The 21,445-nt window shown below is 33.4% G+C and overlaps 3 protein-coding genes across 3 annotated transcripts; 2 read left to right on the plus strand and 1 right to left on the minus strand.

The window, feature by feature from the left end:
- Window positions 1-2,494: 2,494 nt before the first annotated feature.
- On the minus strand, window positions 2,495-3,316 carry LOC21404978 (photosystem II repair protein PSB27-H1, chloroplastic). Its single transcript, XM_010097498.2, has one exon. The coding sequence runs from the start codon at window positions 3,207-3,209 to the stop codon at window positions 2,682-2,684; it is 528 nt and encodes a 175-aa protein (XP_010095800.1). The 5' UTR covers window positions 3,210-3,316; the 3' UTR covers window positions 2,495-2,681.
- An 11,369-nt stretch (window positions 3,317-14,685) lies between these two features.
- On the plus strand, window positions 14,686-19,079 carry LOC21404979 (probable protein phosphatase 2C 52). Its single transcript, XM_010097499.2, has 6 exons — window positions 14,686-14,899; window positions 15,986-16,333; window positions 16,449-16,793; window positions 16,874-16,991; window positions 17,074-17,297; window positions 18,320-19,079. Exons 2-6 carry the CDS (start codon window positions 16,073-16,075, stop codon window positions 18,788-18,790), a joined length of 1,419 nt encoding a protein of 472 aa, XP_010095801.1. The 5' UTR covers window positions 14,686-14,899; window positions 15,986-16,072; the 3' UTR covers window positions 18,791-19,079.
- A 1,439-nt stretch (window positions 19,080-20,518) lies between these two features.
- On the plus strand, window positions 20,519-20,953 carry LOC21404980 (putative cell wall protein). The gene has a single exon (XM_010097500.1). It carries the CDS (start codon window positions 20,519-20,521, stop codon window positions 20,951-20,953), a length of 435 nt encoding a protein of 144 aa, XP_010095802.1.
- Window positions 20,954-21,445: the final 492 nt, after the last annotated feature.

Here is a 21,445-nt window from a genome sequence, read left to right on the forward strand (position 1 = left end):
GGAGATTGAGACTAAATCACGAAATCAGCTGCTAGAAATAATATTTTCCTAGAAGCTTTTCAGCAATTTTCTAGACATTATGTTGTATTTACCACATATTCTCCTAACATTTACGAAGATCTTCATTGTATTCTTCATCAATATCATAGAGGAACATCCTGAGTACCCTACAATAGACGTACTATGGGTTATCAAGAGAACTATTATAAATTTTTGTGTCTCGCTATTTTTATTTTCTGTTTATTCGTTTATTTTCTCTGCGATCAAGATACTAACACTTTAATTATCTGAATTCAACCATTGACCTCCTAACAAATTTAATTGTAGATTTCACCATCTACATCTTATATATATATATATTTATATTTATATATACACATACATACATACACACAAAATTTTGGTATAGAAGTCCACTTTTGGATAAGGAGGCCTAATCATATTAATGGTTCACGAATTTCCTTCCATGAAAGAGAAATTGGTAACTCACAAAGTTAGGCCGACTTAGTCCTTGAAGTAGATTCGGACATTTTCGAGTAGTTTCGGAAATGGATCATTTTGGATAACTAGATTATGACAATTATGATGATAAAATATATGTATAGAAGTCAATCAAGGTTATCATTTTGAATTTTTACAATGCACTACGTAATTTGTGTTGCGGATTAGATCAAATTTTGAGAGTCAAAAAGACGAAACCCACGTTGTTTTTTCCACAACTTCTCCGTTTCCTTCCTTTAATTTCGACAAAATCTGTGGGCAAAAGGGCATTGCAAGACATTTCCAAGAACAGTAGTGGTCAATTCTTTCCATGTCATGTCTCTAACCCATGATTTACTCATTTATAATTGCTGACTAAAGAAACTCCAGCTCCTAATAATTTCCGCTGTTAAAGCCCGAGTTTTATCAATTATCCATAAAAGCAATCGAATCTGTTCTTTTTTATTATTATTATTATTTTTATTATTTTTAAAGAGCACCTTGTTAGATGACTGTTTCTAACGTTAACAATCTAGGTAACAATACGATGACACAATTCGAAACATGTATAAAGTTAGCGAGTTTAGGATTACTATAAATAGATTTGGGTCATAATCAGATTGACGGGTTGGGTTATGGTTAACCTCTTAATACGAATTGACACGATTAACTATATGTGTCATCTGTAATCTAATGATATGTAATATAACATAAAATTTTAAGACATATTAAATACAAATAATGTGAATTTTAATATTTGTATGTAAAATTCATTTATTTTTCTTGAAGGAAAAGATAAATTGACCAATAAACATGTTACACTTGTCTTAACCGTGTTAAATAAGTCATTATTATATTAATTATTTATTCAATATATTAATTTAAACGAGTTATACGGGTTGACACGATTAATAAATAGGTCGTGTTTGGATTGACATTTTTGACACGTTTAATAAACACGTCATATTTTGAATTGATATTTTTTAACACGATTAATAAACAGATTGACATGAATACGATTTACTAACACAAATTGCCACCCTTTAACTGTTTCTTGTGATTTTTCAATCAGTTAGCGACATAGGGAACCGTAGAGTATACACATCTGCATGTGAACTAGACAGTTAGGCCGAAAAATTAATTCTGTAGATATTGTTTGGTCTCCTACCATTTTTTTCTTTCCGCCTCAAGGCGTTTTAGACCATTAACTTCGGCACGAAAATGTGGTTAAGAACTTGAAGCTTGCAACTTTACGTCTAAAATAAGTCTAACTAACCTTATTTTGCAATGATCCTTTGTTTTAATATATATTCACACACACAAGTATACACATATATACATATAATATATGAGTTTTCAATGGGTTAATTTACATCGGTGGTTACTTATTAAATTACAGAAATAAGTGCTTAACTTAACTACATTTGATGATGTGATGTTTTATACAATTTGCTATACAAAGTTAATCAACAACTTAACCGTAAACATTAATTATAAAGATTACTATGAGCTCACTAAACTTAATGTTCATGATCAATTGTCATAATTTTTATCAACTACTTAATTGTGTTAAACCATCACATATAAATATGGTTAAAACAATAATGCCAACTGATGATTAAATAATGAAATAATCATCTTAAGCATTCATATTATAACCTTCTAAACTCATTCCAATTTCCACGGACCGGTGTGGAAGGAGGGAAATAGAGCTTGGCCACCAATTTATCCTTTAAGAGTTACTACATGTTGCGTTAACAAAGGTGTAATTGGAAAACAATTTATGTGTATTTTTAATCTAGGTATTATATAGATAGGACCGCTTCACATGGCACATTGACATTGTACCTAATGCTGACATACAAGTAAATTCTACGGAATATTCAACTCAAATTCTCAAAATCATAAAATGATCACAAAATTACGTTAATACGTCTCTAATATTATAACACAAAGGAAAGTTCGGAAATTGAACAAGCATTTTTTACGATAATTGGGAATATGCATCATAGTGTTACTTCTCAAACAAGGTTTTCACTATATATTTCCCTCGTAGATTCACCAAGTGAAGTGAATATCCTAGGACCTCAAACTCCAAGAGAATAAATTTAAATTTAAATTTTTAAATACAAATTCGATTTTTATAGTTTCAAAAATGAAAAAAAAAAAAAAAAAAAAATTTTGCTTGCCTTTATACTAAATTATCTTCCCCTTGACAAGGCCTTCTCAGCGGTGTCCACCTCTTCCAAGATACGGGCCTTCCTCTTGGCAGGAATTGGAGCTGTTGGGCCGAAACTGATGTAATGTCCAGAAACAGCATTAAGGGCCGAGTACATGTCCCTGAAAGAGGCCCGGCCCAATAAGGCCTTCTCTCTCCTGTACTTGGCCACCCAAGAATTGGACGTCTCTCTGAGATCGGAGACGGCGGCGGCGACATTGGGGTCGTTTTTGTCCATGTTGATTGTCGTGCGGACCTTGTTGATCACCTCCGCCGTCTCCTTCACGTACTCCTCGTCCTCGGCCGCCATCGCCGGTCGGACTGGCAAGAGCCACGCCGGAGATAGAGTTACGACGGCGGCGAGGGACAAGAACTCGCGGCGGCGGGTCATCGAAGTTCCGGCATCGTTGGCGGATGCATTGGCATTGAGGGCGGTGGCGGTGAATTTGGGCTTGAAGGGAGAAAGGGGTTTTGGCTGAGAAGTGGGAGTTAGGAGAGTTGGTGAGGCCATGGTTTTTGGGTGTGGAGATAGGAGAGAGAAGAGAGAGAGCGAGTTTGTAGAAGTGAAGTGAAGTGCACAGAAGCAGTATCTGGGTTTCTGCCACGTGTACTTATCACCTTATCTTTGTTTTGGTGTTATGGATGAGACAGGACCCAATAGGATTCTTGATATAGATCTGGTCCTGAGGTTGCGGTTTACCGTTTACTTGAGAAGAAATTTGTGAAGTTGGGAGTTTGCGACCAGCAAAACTAAAAAGTGAAACTGGGGTGTTTCAGATTTAATTAAAATAATATTAAATTAAAAAAAATATTCATAATAGATAATTTTTAATATAAATTAAAGGTTAAAAATAAAAAAACTACTGGTAGTTATTTTTCCTGATCTTGGTAGAAGCTCCTGTAAAAATAAAAAGGTTTTGGGGTTGAGATAAATGTTGAAGTTAAACCATACTTTCGTCAACGAGAGCTAAAAGCAAAAACAAAAGATTGCCATGAAAAAGGTGCTGAAATATGTTGGGACCTTGGCAATTTTTTTTTTTTTTTTTCCCACGCATAGATGGTGTTTCTGTTATTGTTTCATTTGTTCGTTGGCTTATTCATTTAACGAGCTCTTGTTTAACATAATGAATTCACCAAAGAAATTCCATGGGAAATGGAACGTGAAATTCTGCAATAAATGAACCAAGGCCGAGCTAATAGTAATAGCAAGATGGGCTTTAAACAAGATTCAATAACTGATAATAGCAAGATGGGCTTTAAACAAGATTCAATAACTGATATGGGATAAGTTCATACAAAAAAAAAAAAAAACAAAAACAAAAAAACAAACAAACAAACTGATATGGGCTAAGGAAAAAAGTGGATTCAAACATTCATATGAACGAACCACTATAAGCCGGACCCTGCTAGTCCTAGAGCAGGCTAAAGGTCTAAAGATTGATTGGGCTTGTTTCTCTATGTTCAATACAATGTTAAATTTACCTGTACAGTGTGCCTTAATTTTCATCTAATCAACCAACCGCCCACGCCAAATTTACTTATTGTCTTAAACAAGTTACCATGTTGCAAACAAAAAATAACTAATTTTCAGTTTAGTGAACGCTTAAGGGAATTTGATTTGGATTTATTTCTATGAATCCACAAACTCTAAGCGAGCATGCAAAAGACTTCTATATCCTGGTCAGACCTTTTAAGAGTCAAAAATACACATAAGGTCTGTTTAGTTTACTAATTCGAGTTTTTTCAATTCGAGTTGAGATGTGACTTTATATGAGAGTTTTTTACTGTAATAAAAAATTAGATGTGACTGTTTCTTAAAATTTTTTACTGTAGCAAAATTCGAATCGGTAAAATAAACAATGCCATAATGTACTAAAAGAACCAGAAATCGTTGAAGATGGGTCTATTTGAACATTGCTTTCAGACCTCCATAGTTGACGTGCACAACCAAAGTGAATGGCTAGTGATGACGGTCAAAATTCGTCTAATAAGTAAAACTCTCACGATCATCTCATCAAGTATTAGCTGGCATGTTTTACTTACAAATAATGAAAAAGAGAAGTAAACTGAAGATACAAAAATTCACAGACCTCAATTTCAAGTTACGTCCGCTTTGAATTTTCTTGAAGAATGGGAGATTTCACTATGTAAATGAGAAAATTACAAAAGATTTCGAGAGCTTATGCCAAGAGAATGGACTTAGGATTGCCACGCAGGGTCCATGCTCTATTTATAGTTTCCTAAGTAGGCTAGCTAAGCCTAAGCCTACCTTATCGATATCTAACCCATATTCTTAGAACTTTATTTCTAACTTCTTCTGAGCACTTATTCGAATCTTTGGTAGTTATCTTCAAGTGGATTTCTCTCGACTATCTGAGTTGAAAATAGAGGGCCCGTTTCATAAAGTTTTCATGATGATTTTATTTTCAGTAGAAAAATAAAAGTGAAATTATTTTAAAAATTATTTTAAGACTGATTTTAAAATTACGTTTAGTTAATTTTTTAAGTAATTATTTTGTGTATAATAAAAAAGTGAAATTATGTTTATTTATAATTATTAATTAATATATTATAATATTATTGAAAAGTACTAGAAAATGAAAACAAAAAAGGAAAAAAATTTTCAGCTATTTTCTAATTCCTTCACAAAAATTATTATCACTGTTTTTTATTTTTGTTTTTGTTTTCAAAATATTTGTTAAATAAACACGGGTTACAAACCGTTTTCATTTCAGTATCTTAAAAGACGTGCAAAAATATTTTTAAAAATAATTTAAAATCAATTCTAAACGCACCAAGATATTTTCAGGTGAATGCTGGTAAGGTTTTTGACTTTTGAATTTGTCTCGGACCTTATCATCATATATATTATGGAATCTGATTTGGTTCATGCCCGAGCAAGTTTCCTACACGTATTTCGTCTTTATCACTAATGCACTAAGCTTGATGAGCCATCAACGGAGAGTATCTCACATCACGAACACCTTCACCCCTATTCAAGCTAGACGAGTCATGACTGATAAAGTGTAAATGGATTGACCTCCCGTTTAGTTCGTTGATTTAAATTTTTAATTCGAGTTCAGATATGATTTTATATGATAGTTTTTTACTGTAGTAAAAAAGTTAGATATGATTGTTTGTGATAACTTTTTACTGTAGTAAAACTCGAATCAGCGAAATTAACGGAGCCTCGAATTCTTACCCTCCTCCCTTTTTTCCTCCCTTTCAAATCCCCGACCTCATTGCATACATCCCCTTACTATCAAATATAGGATATAAGATATTCTGTCAAATGATTTGTCAAATATAAGATGGATTATTACACACTTCTCGTCTCAAGAAAACTTGATCGAAGAAGGGAAATATTTTGCTTCAAGTTTTCGGGCCATAAGAAAATTTGGAGAGGTAAGAATCCTCCACCCTATTTGGCAAGTAACATTATATATTTAACTCAAATTCTAATCATTATATATTTAACTCAATGGTAAAGGACTGATTATATTGTGACAAGTGAAAATAAAAGGTTGGTTTTTTAAGAAATTAAAACGTTAAAGGACACTTTCATAATTGCCCATATTCTTTAATGTCGTTCGAAACAGTTATGATTCGTTATAATGTGCAAATAATCATCTCTCATTTAGAAAAGAGAACAAAGAGAAACACATGCACAGGATATCTTCAGTCGACTACAGGTACCGAACATAAGAAAGCAAAGGGGAAGGACCTACTCTTTTTTGACAAATTGATGGAAAGAAAGAGAGCATTAGTAAAAGTCCATTACCAAAAGGTTGTGGAAAAGATATTTGATTCTTCCAATCAACTTAAAAAAAAATAAAATAAAATAAAAAATAAAAAGAGGTGTAGTCGTTATTTGTTAATTGATTAATTGGTTTTGCTGGATTTCTATGATAAAAATATTAAAAAGCTTAGAGACACACCTTGTAAAAGCTAGTGGATATCCGTGACTGTTTGTCCATCTTTTCTCATTGTGGAAATAATAAAATAAAAAATATAAAAATATAAAAAAAAAGAGATAAAGATATCTTTTATCTTTTAGAATTTAGAAATTTCAAACTTGAGTTTGGTAGGCTCCGATGAGCTTTTCTATCCGTATACTCGTCGAAGACAAGAATTTCAATGTTGGTAATGTGTATCATTCACACAGACAACTCATTTAAGCTCCAACCAAAAGAAAAAAAAAAATTATTGGTTTAAGAAATTATTTTTTTATTATTGTTATTTCAAGCCGGTATCCTTAAAGATTATATATTGTATTTTGATGCACCATGAACGTATTAATATTTAATAATTTTTGAATTTTCAATTTTCAATTCGACAAATGAAAACCCAATTTGAAAGTATGTTATAACTGTGATTTAATAGCAAACGGACATTAGTTAATGGACGGAATGTCTCAAGATTTTTTCACAAAAGCACCTGAAATTACCGGTCAACTAATTGTACTTAAACTTTTGAATTTCAACATTTATGATCCTAATTGCCGTCCATTAAATGACATTCGATATCGATTGAATTACATTGATCATCAAATTAGATTCCCAAATTCCAAAGTCAAAAGTTTAGAATTCCCTCTTATTAGGCTTCCTGATTAGCAAACAATCAGAAATTCATGTCTAAGAACTATATTTATATACATCAGGAATCGAGTTTTCTTATAAGAACTTTAATTGATAAGACGCGTGATTGCTTACATATATATCATGATCATCCTATTTGCAATTTGTGTACTTTACATTTATTCGAAAAAAAAAAAAGAGAGAGAGAACTATTTTTTTCCTCTTTGAGGAACTTAAAGGGAAAAAAAAAAAGGTCAACTCTTGAACTTTCATGTCAGAACTTGGTCCAATATAAATGAATGATTATGAAAATAATTACATACTGGGCAACATGGACGGTTGGCAGATCATAGTCCACTGATGCTACATGAAGATAAGTTACTAGTGGATCCCACACTTAATTAACACATATTATTAAAATAATTTGCATAAATTAAAGCAGAAACTGTCATCATTAAGGTTCTCCACGACAGTGATTATTGCTATGATCGGCACCATTAATCACATTTTACAACATGATGTACTTGGCGGTGCTTCATGTTAATAATTGGAATATATAATGTTTGTTGTAGCAATCATTCTCAATAGTTTAACAGCATGGAAACAATAACACAAAGATTTGATAGACGTGTTTGGTGGTTATAATTAGTCCTAAGCTTATGCCATGAATTGGGATCTTAATTCACTTTGTGTAATTAGGTTGGCTTTTTTCTGTTGGATTAGTTGCTTATCTTAAGCTATGTATAAAGTCTTTCAAATTTAAATACCATAAACAATTTGAATTCTTTGCTTGGATAGGTAAGCTAGAGAAGATGATTAGTTCTATGGATGGCAGAGAAGATCATGCACACATGTGTAGTCTCTGAGGATTCAATTGATGGCCTATCTAAGAAAAATACTTCCTACTACATTAGCCCTGAAAACCTTGAAACAATTATATGGAAAAGTTTCTCTTTACCATATTATTAAATAAGAGTAAATTTCATCCAATAATTACTTATAGCTAACTCAACAAATGCATGCTTCATTCTATCACAAAATAAATAAATAAAATAAAAACTCAAGAAAGGCTTAGTATATAGTTGTGATTCTTTGTAATGCCATCGAGAATTAAACATGTTTAATTATAATAATTGTAGTTTATTAATGTGTCTAATTTGAGTTTCTTAATTAATCAAGAACTTTTAAACTTACTTTTAGTATTTATAATTTCACTACAAAAGTATGTCAAAATACATACTTCCACCCTCTCCTTTTACTACTTTTCAATATTGCCTTTTTCCTTTATTTTCCTTTCTTTTTTCCTTATTTCTCTCTTTCTCTCTCATCACTCTCACTCTCTCTTCCTCTCGTTCTCTCACTCTCTCAGCTCACTCTCTCTTCCTCTCGTTCTCTAACGCTCTCAGCTCACTCTCTCCCGCTCTCAATCTCTAGGTTTCTCTCTCTCTCTCTCTCTCTCGTGCATCTCTCTCTCACCCTCACTCGCTCTCTCTCTCTCGCTCATCTCTCTCTTCTTCTCTTTCTCTCAAGCTTTACTCTCTCTTCAAGCGGATTTTGAGCCTGATTTAATAAAAAACGGAGATTTCCAAGAAGTTTTCAACATCAAAGCCTAGATCAAGGTAAAACTCTTTGAAACTCACTTTAAAATTTTCAGATCTAGCCTTGTGGAACTCGTTTTAGTTGGGTTTGGTGATTTTTAGTTTAGATTTATTTTTGAATGGGTTTTGATGAAACCCTTGATGAAATTTAGGGGTTTTGATTCTTTGAACCCCATTTGTTGATTGAAACCTGGTCTTGTTAATTTCCTTTGAGAATATGTCGAATCATACCCAAAATTTACAGGATTTGGCTTTGTTCTTCGTGGATCGGCCATTTTCGGCCCTGAGATTTCTCCCCACTGGTCGACTGGTCATCACTCCACCGCCCGACCGGTGGAGTTACACTCCTCTGTCACCGGTCGACCGGTATACACTAAATCTCATCCTAAACAGTTCAAAAACCCTGTTTTGACCTCAAAACTCGATGTAGAACGAACCTGACTTCATTTGGGAACTAATAGTGAGTGGATTAGCCACATTATGTTTCCATTCCATTTCTCTTGGTTAAATTCTAATTCTCAAAGAATCTTCTAATTCTCAAAGAATCATGATTTGAATTAAGAATTATTTATAAACTTTGATTTTTGAGTTAAGACACACTAGTATGATACAATTGTATATAATTAAACAAGAATGTTTAGAGGAAAGGATTAAACTCTAAACTGTTGATTTTGATGACGAACATAGTGGCATGATTGGACTTGGAGCTTCAAAGACAAGTTGAGCTAGGGCTACGTGGAGCTAGGGCCATGTGAAGATAGTTACAGGTTTGATATCCGAGATGTAGGATATTATTGTCTATATCCTTGATAGCCATGATTTAAATGATTTTGGTGTATGAAAATGTTTTAAACACAAAACATGTTTAAAGAAAGAAATGATTTTAAAGGAAATAACATGAATAATGTTATTGCGTTTCTAATAATTTGGAAATGAGATTTTAAAGAGTTTTCTTTCTTAAAATGAAATACTTTAAGAAATGATAAAATGCATGATGGCCACAGAGATCGGGATATGGGAATCGTATCCTTGGGGCAGGTCCTAAAACTCGTACAAACCACTTCTTGCTTAGTGGTGATATTATAGCTTTGCATATTTTCATTATTTAGATATTTTGCTACTATTATATTATTTCCTTGCTTTAAAGGATGATCAGTTCCGGATGATATGTTCGGACTGTGAGGTGAATCCTACTCTAAGAAGTGAAGATTTGCACACTCCCTTCATTTTCCTTCCTATTTTCCTTAAAGCATGTTTTAAATTATGGATTGTAAACTCAAATATTACTAGACTGTAGTTGATGTCAACATTTACCTTCTTGTTTATGTTCATGTATGCTGAACCTGTAGGGATTCCTGATATGATACCAGAGGTGAGGTTTTGAACTTATTTTATTAGAATTTCCACGACTTTCCTTGAAACTTAATTTCTTATAAATAATGGGATTTGTTTGGAAATACCTGAATATTTTAGATTTGAAATCTAATTTTGAACTGTTAATTGTTTAATTACTTTCTTAAACACGTTTAAATTTATAAATAAGTCTCTATATCAATAACCCTTATTTGAGGGCGTAACATTTTTACAATTTCTCTATGGATAAACACAATGTTTGTCCACCACAAGAGTGTTTCTCATGCATTAACATCATATTTTTTTGCCCCTTCAATTAGAGCAAAAATTAATTTTTTTTTAATTTTCTTGACAACATATACAGTTTACAATTTGTTTTGTGTTTTTTGTTTTGTTTTCCTTATGGTGAACATGTAGAGTGTCGTGTATTATCAACATTATATAGTCTAACAAACTAAAAGCTAATTGACTCGAAATACTTAGGAATAAAAAAGTTGACATGTATGTGCGTATACAAGCATGTAAGCATAATATATTAATCTTGTGGTGGCTGGAGTTGTACATCTTATTTTATTTTATGCATGTGCTAAGGTTTATCAACAATATCCAACTAACCGACTCAAACAATTACAAACTTCTCTATAACAATATTCAGAAAAAATATAAAAACCTTCTATATAAAATAATATATACCATTTAGTGTTTGGTATAAAAAAAATTCATATAAAAAAAGAAAAGAATGGGCAAAACAATATGTCTAAGGAAAATGGTGCATGGGGCACAAACGATGGCGGCATAATGACATGTTTGCAGTTGGCATAAGATCAACATTTTATATGAAATAAGACAAAAAATTTTAAGAGTGTATAATTTTAGGTTTTTATTTTTATCTTTCAATTATTATATTTTTAATTAAATTATATTAGTTAAAAAAGTATATAATCAATAATAAGCGGTAAAAATTAAGACCAATACACTTCAAGAATAAACGGCCATGAACTTTTTCTCCTTTCACTTTTTAAAGTCTACACATTTGATTATATCACTTTAATTTAAAAATTAGTATAATGTTTGAAATTCAACACTAAAAGTGGTGTTCCTCTAATTAGGATAAGCCTATAATATAATTTGTTTGATTTTGATAGGACGTAATATACATAAAAATGAGCTTCGTTTAAAATTATGAGACCAATAGTAGCAGAAAGCTCGGTATCAAAATATCAGATTTTATCATATATTTTTGGTAATGATAATTTTTTTTTTATTTCACAAAAATGTCCACTTAACTATTCTTTTACAGAAAGAAAAAGAGTTGATGAAAACTCTTCTCTATCCCACCCTAATGAGATCCATCTTGCGAAGAAGAGGACGATCTCTAATGACGGTTGTTGAGGGACATTATAGTGGTCACAAATGTGTCGGCAATGCAACAATGCTCAATATCTTGCATTGCTCAAAAAAAAAAAAAAAAAAAAAAAAAAAAAAAACCATATGGTGCAAGTGTGTGATACAATAGATATATAAGTTTTATTTAAGAAAAAAAAATTGAGGGGAGCTTTAGCTTAATCAGGTTTTCATGTTTTTTGTGGGGATATAATATAATTTGAGATAAATATATCTATAGATTTTTAAAATGAATAAAAAGTTGAGTGGGTGTGCTTAAACCCTTCCTAGTCCTTAATTCCCTCCATCCTTGATGATCACTATGGTTAGAGGATTCAAACCATGTTTTGAATTATAATTCATAGTTCGCTATAGTATTTTTTTTCACAAAAAATTTATATAGATTGAAAATGATTCTAATCACATGATTCTAATCCATGAACCAAACGTCTCCTTAAAAATTTTGTAAGAGTCAGTTCTTTTTTAATTAAAAAAAATCAGATATTTTTGATGTATTTTACTATCTTCTATTTATTTTTTTTTCAATTTTCATTTAATTTTAATTTTTTTAAAAACAAGGGATAGTTTAACTTCAAAAAAAAAAAAAAAACAAGAGATAGTTTTGTTATTAAAAATATAGGAGAAAAGCCATAAAAAAATATCTATATGGAGAAAACTCGTATGTTAATAAAATATAAAAGTTGTCTGTGCAAACTATTTTTCTTGTGGAGGTCATAATTGAACGTGGCATTTTAAATAAAGACCACTAGAATTCCCTGTTTTATAATTTCCCAAATAAATAAATAAGAAAAACGGATGGCAAAAATAAAAAAGAAAAGAAAAGAAAGACAGCAAAGCCTAACACGGATTGGAGGTGACTGTGTTTTGCTAATTTCTGTTATTTTTTATTTATTTTTGTTCTTTGGAAATGGGTGGTGGGACATTTTGCTTTGAGTGCCACGTCACGAGACCCGAAGTATGTGTCAGTTCAGCGTGCTTTTCTGTCCTTTGAAATTTTACCAAGTGGTTCCACGAGTTTCCACTCCGACTAAAAGCGCGTGGCGTTTGTAGTATTTTGAAGTCATGAGTATTCCTATTACTCCGAATTTTCCAATCATTCTCATTTTAACCCACAATTAAAAAAAGGAATTTTGTTTGTTACGTCAACGTATCAATGAGTTAAATTTTTTATTCATAATATCTATATAAAATTAAAAAATATATAAATTTAACAGTTAAAAAAATTAATTTTTTACTACATCAAACGTATTAAATTTTTTTTTTAAAAAAACCTCACTTTATTATTCATACTTTTACATTGCTCGCACTAATCTTTTAGAATTTTAATTTTTGTTAAAAACAAATTATATATGAATAGAAGAACTCTTGAGGAAATAGGTTCGTTTAGTTTGCTGATTCGAGTTTTTAATTTGAGTTGTGATGTGATTTTATGTGAAAGCTTTTTATTGTAGTAAAAAAGTTAGATGTGATTGTTTTTAAGATATTTTTACTGTAACAAAACTTAAATTTTAAACTCAAATCGGTGAAATAAACGAATACCAATTTAAAGTTAGACGTACTAGTCCCTCAAAAGTAGTTTAAACGTATCAATCAGATGATTTATATAAAATGGATAAACAAACATGAGTGGATGTAGTAGATGAGAACTCTTCTAAAATTCAAAGCTGTGGAGCCAATAGTGCGCCGAAGATAAATAATTGCATACTTGCTCAAAAAGAGACTGATTTTTTTTTACTTTGGGTTTTTTAAAAAAAAAAAAAAGAATGAGGGCGATGACGTTAAGGGGTAATAAACTTCACTTGTGTCAACAACGAAGCACGTGATTTCATGTGATCGATTCCATTCAAATTTTAACGATATTGTGACAAAAAAGGGTTATTTCTAAGACAATTTAGATAGTTTGGGTAGAAAAAAAAGTGACATTAAAGTTTTATTTATTTTATTAATTTAAATTTTATTACAGTAAAAAATTATTAAAAATAATAATATTTAATTTTTTTAATATAATATTTTTTATATAAAATTATATTTTAATTTAAATTAAAAATTTAAATTAACGAACTAAATGAATTTTTAAGTTTAAGTACCAAAATAGATTAGAAACCAAAATACCCTTTTTGTACACCCTCCCAAAATTCTCGTGAAAATTTTTTTCTCATGATTTTTATACCACTACTCGATAAACGCGCCGGGACAGGAGCGTGAAGTTGGGTAGGGAAATTGATCTGGATCATCATTTTGGGCAGATGAGAGTGGCAAAAGCCAACCCCACTGCCCCTAGTAACTGCTGCCCAAAATCAATCAAATCTCTCTCCTCATTCCTTCAATTTCGTTCACTCTTTCTCTCTCTCTAAAACACTTGCTTGCTCTGTTTACTTTTTCTCCCTTGCCATTGCAATTAATGCACCACCACCCTCCTCCCCAACATTATTGATAATCCTCTTCAACCCCCTCTTTTTCCTTCTCTTCTCTGATCTCCCTTTGCTTTTGGAACTCTTTTTGCCCAAAAAAAAAAAAAGGTAATTCACGTTCTTTGATCCACCATTTCCACAATGCTTTTCCCTCCTATTCCTGTGTTATTGTATTGGTTATGTCTTTGCTTTGCCTAATTAGATTTAAATAGTAATACATGCATGTTAATGTTTTGGATTTATGGCTCATTTTGGTAACTGGGAAAAACTTAGGAAAAGGAATTCAAGCAAGAGTTATGGTTTCTTGTGTGAAAACCAAAAAAAAAAAAAAAAAAAAAAAAGAGAGAACCCAGATTTGGACTTTTATTTTTTATTTTTTGGTTTTGTCATGACTCTACCAAATAGAGCATTAAATAAAATTTGTTAAGGAAAAAACTTTTTTTTAAGCGTGTTTTTTTTTCTGCACTTTCTCGATTGGAAACAGGGCATCAGTATTGTCTCTACTTTTATTTGTTTTGTCCTTTGTATGATAATTACGTAATATTTACTTGATTCTGTTTTTGACAAAATCACATCTTTCGTCTTTTTCCTGCTTTTTCCGTTTTAGCTTTAACTCGTCTCGGTTTTCTCTCCGAGTGGAAAAGTAAAAGCTCCTACACGTTGTCTTTTTCATTGTACAGATTTTTTTGTTATTGTTAGTTCTACTTTCAATCAAACCCATGATTTAGAGACGAAAATTCCTCTCTTTTACACACACTCTCTCTCTCTCTCTCTCTCTTCAAAGCGTCTGCTTGCCGAAATCTATTCTCTGTTTGGATGCTGAGAAAGCGAAGGAAAAAGAGGGAGATATTCAACTCTGTAAGTCTTCTTTTTCATGGGGTTTTTAGAGCACTCCATTAATAAGTCAAAATGGGCTTCAAGAGTTATTTGGCTCTTTCTTTCTTAGCAACCAAATGTAGAAGAAGTGAGTCTCAAATTGGGTTTTCTCTGAAAATTTTCTTCTTCTTGATTTGATCTGTTTATTTGAGCTCAAACGACAAGGTTTTCTCTTTATCACCCAGCAAAATTTATTTAAAAACGTGGATGTAGAAAGAGAGAGAAGTGTTTCTTATAAACCAAGCTTTTTTACTTTTTCATTTTCTTTTTAAGTCTGAAGAATATAATCCTAGAAATTTTGTTTGTTTGAACCCTTATGAATAAGTTGAATCGCCTTTGTGATGCGTCATTGGAGATTCCCTTGGCCGGAATTTTGTCTTGTTGTGTTTCTAGTGTTAAGGAAAAACAAAAAAACAAACCTTTCTTTGATTATTATTTTTTTAATTTTTAGCTTCTAAGGCTAATCCAAGATGATGGGTTTTTCTATGGGATCCTTGAATTTGTTGCTTCAGTAGTTTATAGTCTCATCAAAGTTAAGAACTTTTGGGTTTTTCCGTCTTTCACTAGTTTCAATTTTTATTTGCATATTTTGTCCTATTGAATTTTGCAAAGCCTCACCACTTGATCTTTATCAATGTGAGTCCTGATAAAAGTACAAATGGTCAAGACAACCTCTTTTTAAGCATATTCTATTCCTTGTTCACATGTTGGACATTGTTAAATATGTTTTTGTTTTATCTTTTTTGGTTTCTTTAGATGCATCCGGTTCTGGGTTCCGTGAAGATCATCTTATTAAACAATTCAATTAAACTAATACCTTTCTTGCTTTGTTAAGCTGGTTTCCTTATCGAATCACGTACCGTCGCAACGACGGATAATTATATTTGACCAACACAAAACGACCATAGTTTTCTATATCTAGTTGTAAAGTGGCTTCTGATTAACCTGTGGGGAATCTTTGGTCTTTGGAAAGTTTCTTTTTTTTTTTTGGCTGAACAATAAGTTTTTTTTTTTTTTTTTTTTCCTTTCTTATTTGTTTCCTAGTTGACCGTTCTAGCTAAATTTCAGAGTTTCATGTGAGATCTATTTGTGCAAAAAGAAGGAATCTTGTTATCTTTATTTACACCCGGATGTCTTCCTTCTGGAGCTGAGCAAATGGGAGGTTGTGTTTCCACTAGTAGTAAGAGTACTTGTAGTAGCAAAAGCAATGGAGATACATTTTCTCCGTCTTGCTGGGACATTGGATTTCTCGGGCAAAAGAGAACAAAGCGGACATTCTCTGATCATGTCATCGCCCTCCAGCATTTGCCTTCCATACCGAACAGGATTTTCATGAATGGAAAGAGCCGAACGTCTTGCATATTCACACAGCAGGGTCGGAAGGGCATTAACCAGGATGCCATGATTGTTTGGGAAGTAAGTTCTTATCTTTTTTCCTTTTGGTTCACCCGTGAATGTTATTGAAATATGTTGTCTGGGTTACCGCTGCTAAAGTGCTTGATCTGGTGCTCTTTTGATTTGTTATTTATAGGATTTCATGTCGGAGGACGCAATCTTCTGTGGCGTATTCGACGGCCATGGTCCACACGGCCACCTTGTTGCGCGCAGGGTGAAGGATACCCTGCCGATAAAGCTTATGTCTTTCTTGCATTCTCAGCAGTCAAGGGAAAATGGTTCAAGCAAGACCTGCTTTAGAGGGAATGTGAACAAATTGGATGGAGATTCTGAGAAAGATGGCTCAGCGGAGGATAAACTAAATTCATCGTGGAGAGAAGCTTTCCTGAAGTCATATAAGGCCATGGACAAGGAGCTGAGATCCCATCCAAATTTGGATTGCTTCTGCAGTGGAAGCACTGCTGTTACTATAGTCAAACAGGTAAAAGCAAGAAGGTTTATGATCTTCTTCTTAACTCTTCCATTTTTGTACTTGTTTTAACTCCCTCCCTCCCTTTCCAGGGATCAAATCTTTTCATGGGGTACATAGGGGATTCCCGAGCAATCATGGGATCTAAGGATAGCAGTGATTCCATGGTAGCCGTTCAGTTGACAGTTGATTTGAAGCCGGATCTGCCAAGTATGACAGACTATGATTTGTTTGTGTTTTGAATGTCTGCTCATTTTGTATGGTTTTGTTGATTTGCTTTAAAATTTTATAGGGGAAGCCGAAAGGATTAAACGCTGCAAGGGTCGGGTCTTTGCATTGCAAGATGAACCTGAAGTTCCTAGAGTCTGGTTGCCGTTCGATGATGCTCCCGGTTTAGCAATGGCTCGGGCATTTGGGGATTTTTGTTTAAAGGAATATGGAGTTATCTCAATTCCAGAATTCTCGCATCGGATACTTACCGAGAAAGATCAGTTCATCGTCCTTGCTTCAGATGGGGTAACCTGCTGCTCTGAATTTCCATCTGTCCATTATTATTATTATTTTTACTTGTTTCCAAACATCTTGTTGTTTTCTCTCTAAAAATCAGCCTTTTTATATTGTTTTCAAGTCTAGATACAGCTGTTTCTTGATAAGTGTCTTTCTATAATGACCTATATGAGTATAAGAGAAACAGTTAGGTGATAAATGTTGGAAATAATAATCTATGGCATTTGCTGGTGCGCAGAATGAGGATATATTTTATGGGGCTTGTGATTTGACTTATAGATGATCTAGGTGTCAAGTTTCTTCAAACCCAATTCACAAATGACATTATCCTTTCATTCCTTGTCTTTGTATTTAATCGACCATTTCGCATATCTTTCCACTTATTTCGCATATCTTTCCACTTATTTTAGTTTTCTGCTACATCAATTCAGTCACTTGTACGCATTCTTTTGAGATTTAGTTGCTTAATCCTGTTTACAAACTAGACCTATTGAAAGAACTGAAAATATAGTAATAGTAACTTGAGATGACCAGCATGCTTATAAGTAGGCCATTCATGACATTCAAACAATATTTATTAATTATTTGTTCTGATTACTTTGTTCGTGGGGTCAAACGAGTGAGGTTAAGTCCAAAACTAGCTACCTCATCGGGTTAAGATAATGCATGTGATTGTTGGGTTCCACCAAATTCTGGTTCCGGTATTTGGAAGAAAAATACACGTATCCAAATCTTTTAAATATGTTCACATGTGCAAGCACACATGGATACTATTTAGGGATAGATTACGTCCACCTTCCACTCAAAAACAGACAATGAAAAAACTGGTAATCTACTAATAGGTTATTGCCCTTTTATGTGTCCATTTATTAAGTGAATCCAAAATATTATAAGCTGTGAGGTAAATGTACGATTTTGGATTGCTCAAACGAAATGGAATCACGTGTTTGGAATTTTTAGGAATATAGATGAGAAATTGAGTTACTCTGAGTTACTTTGCTTTTGATTTATTCTAATTCAAGTTTTTACAGGTCTGGGATGTCTTGAGCAATGAAGAGGTGGTGGAGATAGTATCCTTGGCTCCAACCCGGTTTTCGGCTGCAAGGATCTTGGTGGACTCAGCAGCTCGCGAATGGAAACTCAAATACCCAACTTCGAAAATGGATGACTGCACGGTTGTTTGCTTGTTTTTGGACGGGAAAATGGACTCTGAATCCGATTATGAAGAACAATGCTTCTCTTCTGCAACCCTTCAGAGCAACCATTCGGGCAATGCAGTTGAATCCGATGATGGCCAGAAGTCTGAGCCATCTTTGCAGAGAAACTTCACCGTAAGATCATCGGAAGAAATCGAAAATTATGGAAGACTGCCATTTGAGCTTGAAGGGAACGGAGAAGCTGCGGCAGGTGAAGATCAAAACTGGTCGGGCTTGGAAGGTGTCACAAGAGTCAACTCTCTTGTTCAGCTTCCAAGATTTTCCGAGGAAAGGCCTGGTGCTTAATTTTTTTTTTGTTTTTTTTGGTCACTCTGATGTAAAAATGAAATGGGGTTTTGCTGTAATTGTAATATGCGTTCCATTTGAACCTCATTCAATCCAACAGGAAGAAAATTTTTCCGACTGATTGGAGAAAAGTCCAAGGTTTGTTCAGGTCCATGGTTAACAAATCAATTTGTTCTATTGCACAAAAATGTAGTGTGAATGGTCCATGTCAGGAGAAGCAACTCACTGTATTTCTGTGCATATGTTTCCACATTGTACGTAGATTCTTAATCTTTGTTTCTATTTAGCATTCTTAATCTCGGTACAGCTCCAGCACAATTTTTTATTTTTTTTTCATGCTAGTTAATTCTTCTCTACTTTGCAAGGTTGAAAAGCCTTGGATTCGAGTAGATATATTGGACATCGTGGTCATTTCATTCTGTTTTTCTTCGGTGGTAGGGTTATTTTGGCTGATGACTTGAAACAATGATTAACAAATCTTGTTTTAATGTTAGGGTGAAAGAGGGGGGAAAAAATTGAGATAATGATTTGAGCTCCACTAGGTCCAACTTCCGTAATCAAAGCCATCATTGAGGAATCTTACACTGAGAGGATAGAAGCTTTTTGTTCGCTACCCTACCAGTAACACGCTTCTGATTGTTAGAAAAAGACAAGAAGGCAAACCTACCGTTTTTAATACAGATTCTAATACTTATGATTGTTAGAAAAAGATAAAATAAGAGCTTCTAATACATATTTGATTCTAACAGTTAAAAGTATAGCAGAGAGACAAACTTACCGTTTTTAATACAGATATGATCTTAACACTTATGATTGGTAGAAAAAGGTAAAACAATAGTTTTTAATACAGATTTAATTCTAACAGTTAAGGGGACGTTTGTTTTCTGTATTCGTCTATGATTCTGAATCATGATTCATAGTTCTCTACAGTGTTTTTCTCACAAAAAACACATGTAAAACGAAAATAATTCATGAAGAATGATTTTAAATCCATGAACTAAACGTCCGCTAAAAGTATAAAAGAGAGAGTATAATTCTTTAAACAGTTACTGTTGAAGTTGTTTTTGTCATCTTGTGTGTGATACCATAATTTTGATGGATGATCCATCAGATCATGAGAGCCTAACTTTTACTAGAGCTGAAGTTACCCAAAGGGCTTCTATCAAAAGATATTTACCCAAAGGGGGGTTCAAGCGAGAGAAAAGAAAAAAAAAAAAAAATCTTACAGTCGTTGGGACCTCATTGTTCAAATTTATGTTCCTTTTTTTCAAAATAAATAAATAAAACGCAAGAATGAGGAGGCATCACATATTGGGATAGTCTTGTAGATGAAGTTTAATTAATAGCCGTAAGAGCAGCTGCAGCAAAGAACAAAGAAATACAAGAATAGTAGTAGGTGAACACCAAACAGTCACACATGATATATCAAACCATGTTGATTGTTGAAACTAGAAGCACCTTTTTTTTTTTTTCTTTTTTTTGCTTGCACTAATTTACTCAAATGGATACTCTTGTTTCACTAACCTCTCCCTTCCTGTCTTTTTCATCCTCGTATGCAATTTGTATCATGCCGTTTCCATGGCCTCACTACAGAAAAGAATCTCCTTAACTCACCGCCAAAACTTCACCCAACTCGCTTCAATCCTTCGACTATAAGAAGAGCTCTTCTCTGCCAATCTTCTCACCATCACAACCTCATCATATTTTCTACAAAATACTGGTTCAAAAATGGCCTTCAAAGTCCAATCTCTCATTGCTTTCCTCTTCTCCCTCTGCATTCTTCTCTCCATGGCCAATGAAGCAGTTGCGGGACGCAGTGTCCCGAAGGAGGGAGCTGACGTGAAACAGCCTGAGTGGCTGGTCGATCACCACGATGGCAGCGTGCTCATTCCAGGCTTAGGGCGTGTGTTGCTGCCACCGCTGCATGGCCATCACGGCCTCCATAAGGACCATGACCATTTGTATTACAATCCAATCACTGGCACCTACAGCAGCGGAACAGGTAGGGCGCCACTTGGCCATGGCATCATACCAAGTACGCCTCGCAGTTACATTCCGGGTGGAGACGACACACTAGTCCCGAACCCTGGCTTCGAGGTCCCTATCCCGGGCAGGAGTGGTGGTCCTCCTGTAACTGGTAGTCCTGTAATTGGCAGTCCCTGATTCTGCTGATTAGCAAGTCTTAGGTTTGCTACCATTCTGTTTACTAGATTTATGATTTCAATTTCCTCGTTTGTGTCATTCTAGTGAAGTTAAGAGTTAGTGTATCTAGAGTGTTTAATTTCCAATAAAGAAACAAGCTAGGTTTGTGTCTTGGTGTACCGTTGTGATAAAACCATGGTCTGGTTGTAATGTAATTCCTAAGCAGTATGAATTGAATGTAGTTTGTCTTTCTTATTTATGAACCATCAACTTTGAATATTCTTCGTTATTTTAACAAGCAACTGAACTGAGACTTCAAAACAAGAAAATGGGACTGAAGAGAGAGAATATGAACATGTCAAATCCAAATAACGGAAACAGAATTAAATGATTTTGATTGATTTGGCTTAAACATCCAATATGCCTAATAAGTGAAAAATTTTAGAGGTTTTATATCGCAATCAAAGGAGTGACGGTAGACCAAAGCAACAATTAAATGCATGGTTATGGTTT

This window comes from Morus notabilis, unplaced genomic scaffold (genome assembly GCF_000414095.1).
Source record: "Morus notabilis unplaced genomic scaffold, ASM41409v2 Scaffold19, whole genome shotgun sequence".
Taxonomy (NCBI): Eukaryota; Viridiplantae; Streptophyta; class Magnoliopsida; order Rosales; family Moraceae; genus Morus; species Morus notabilis.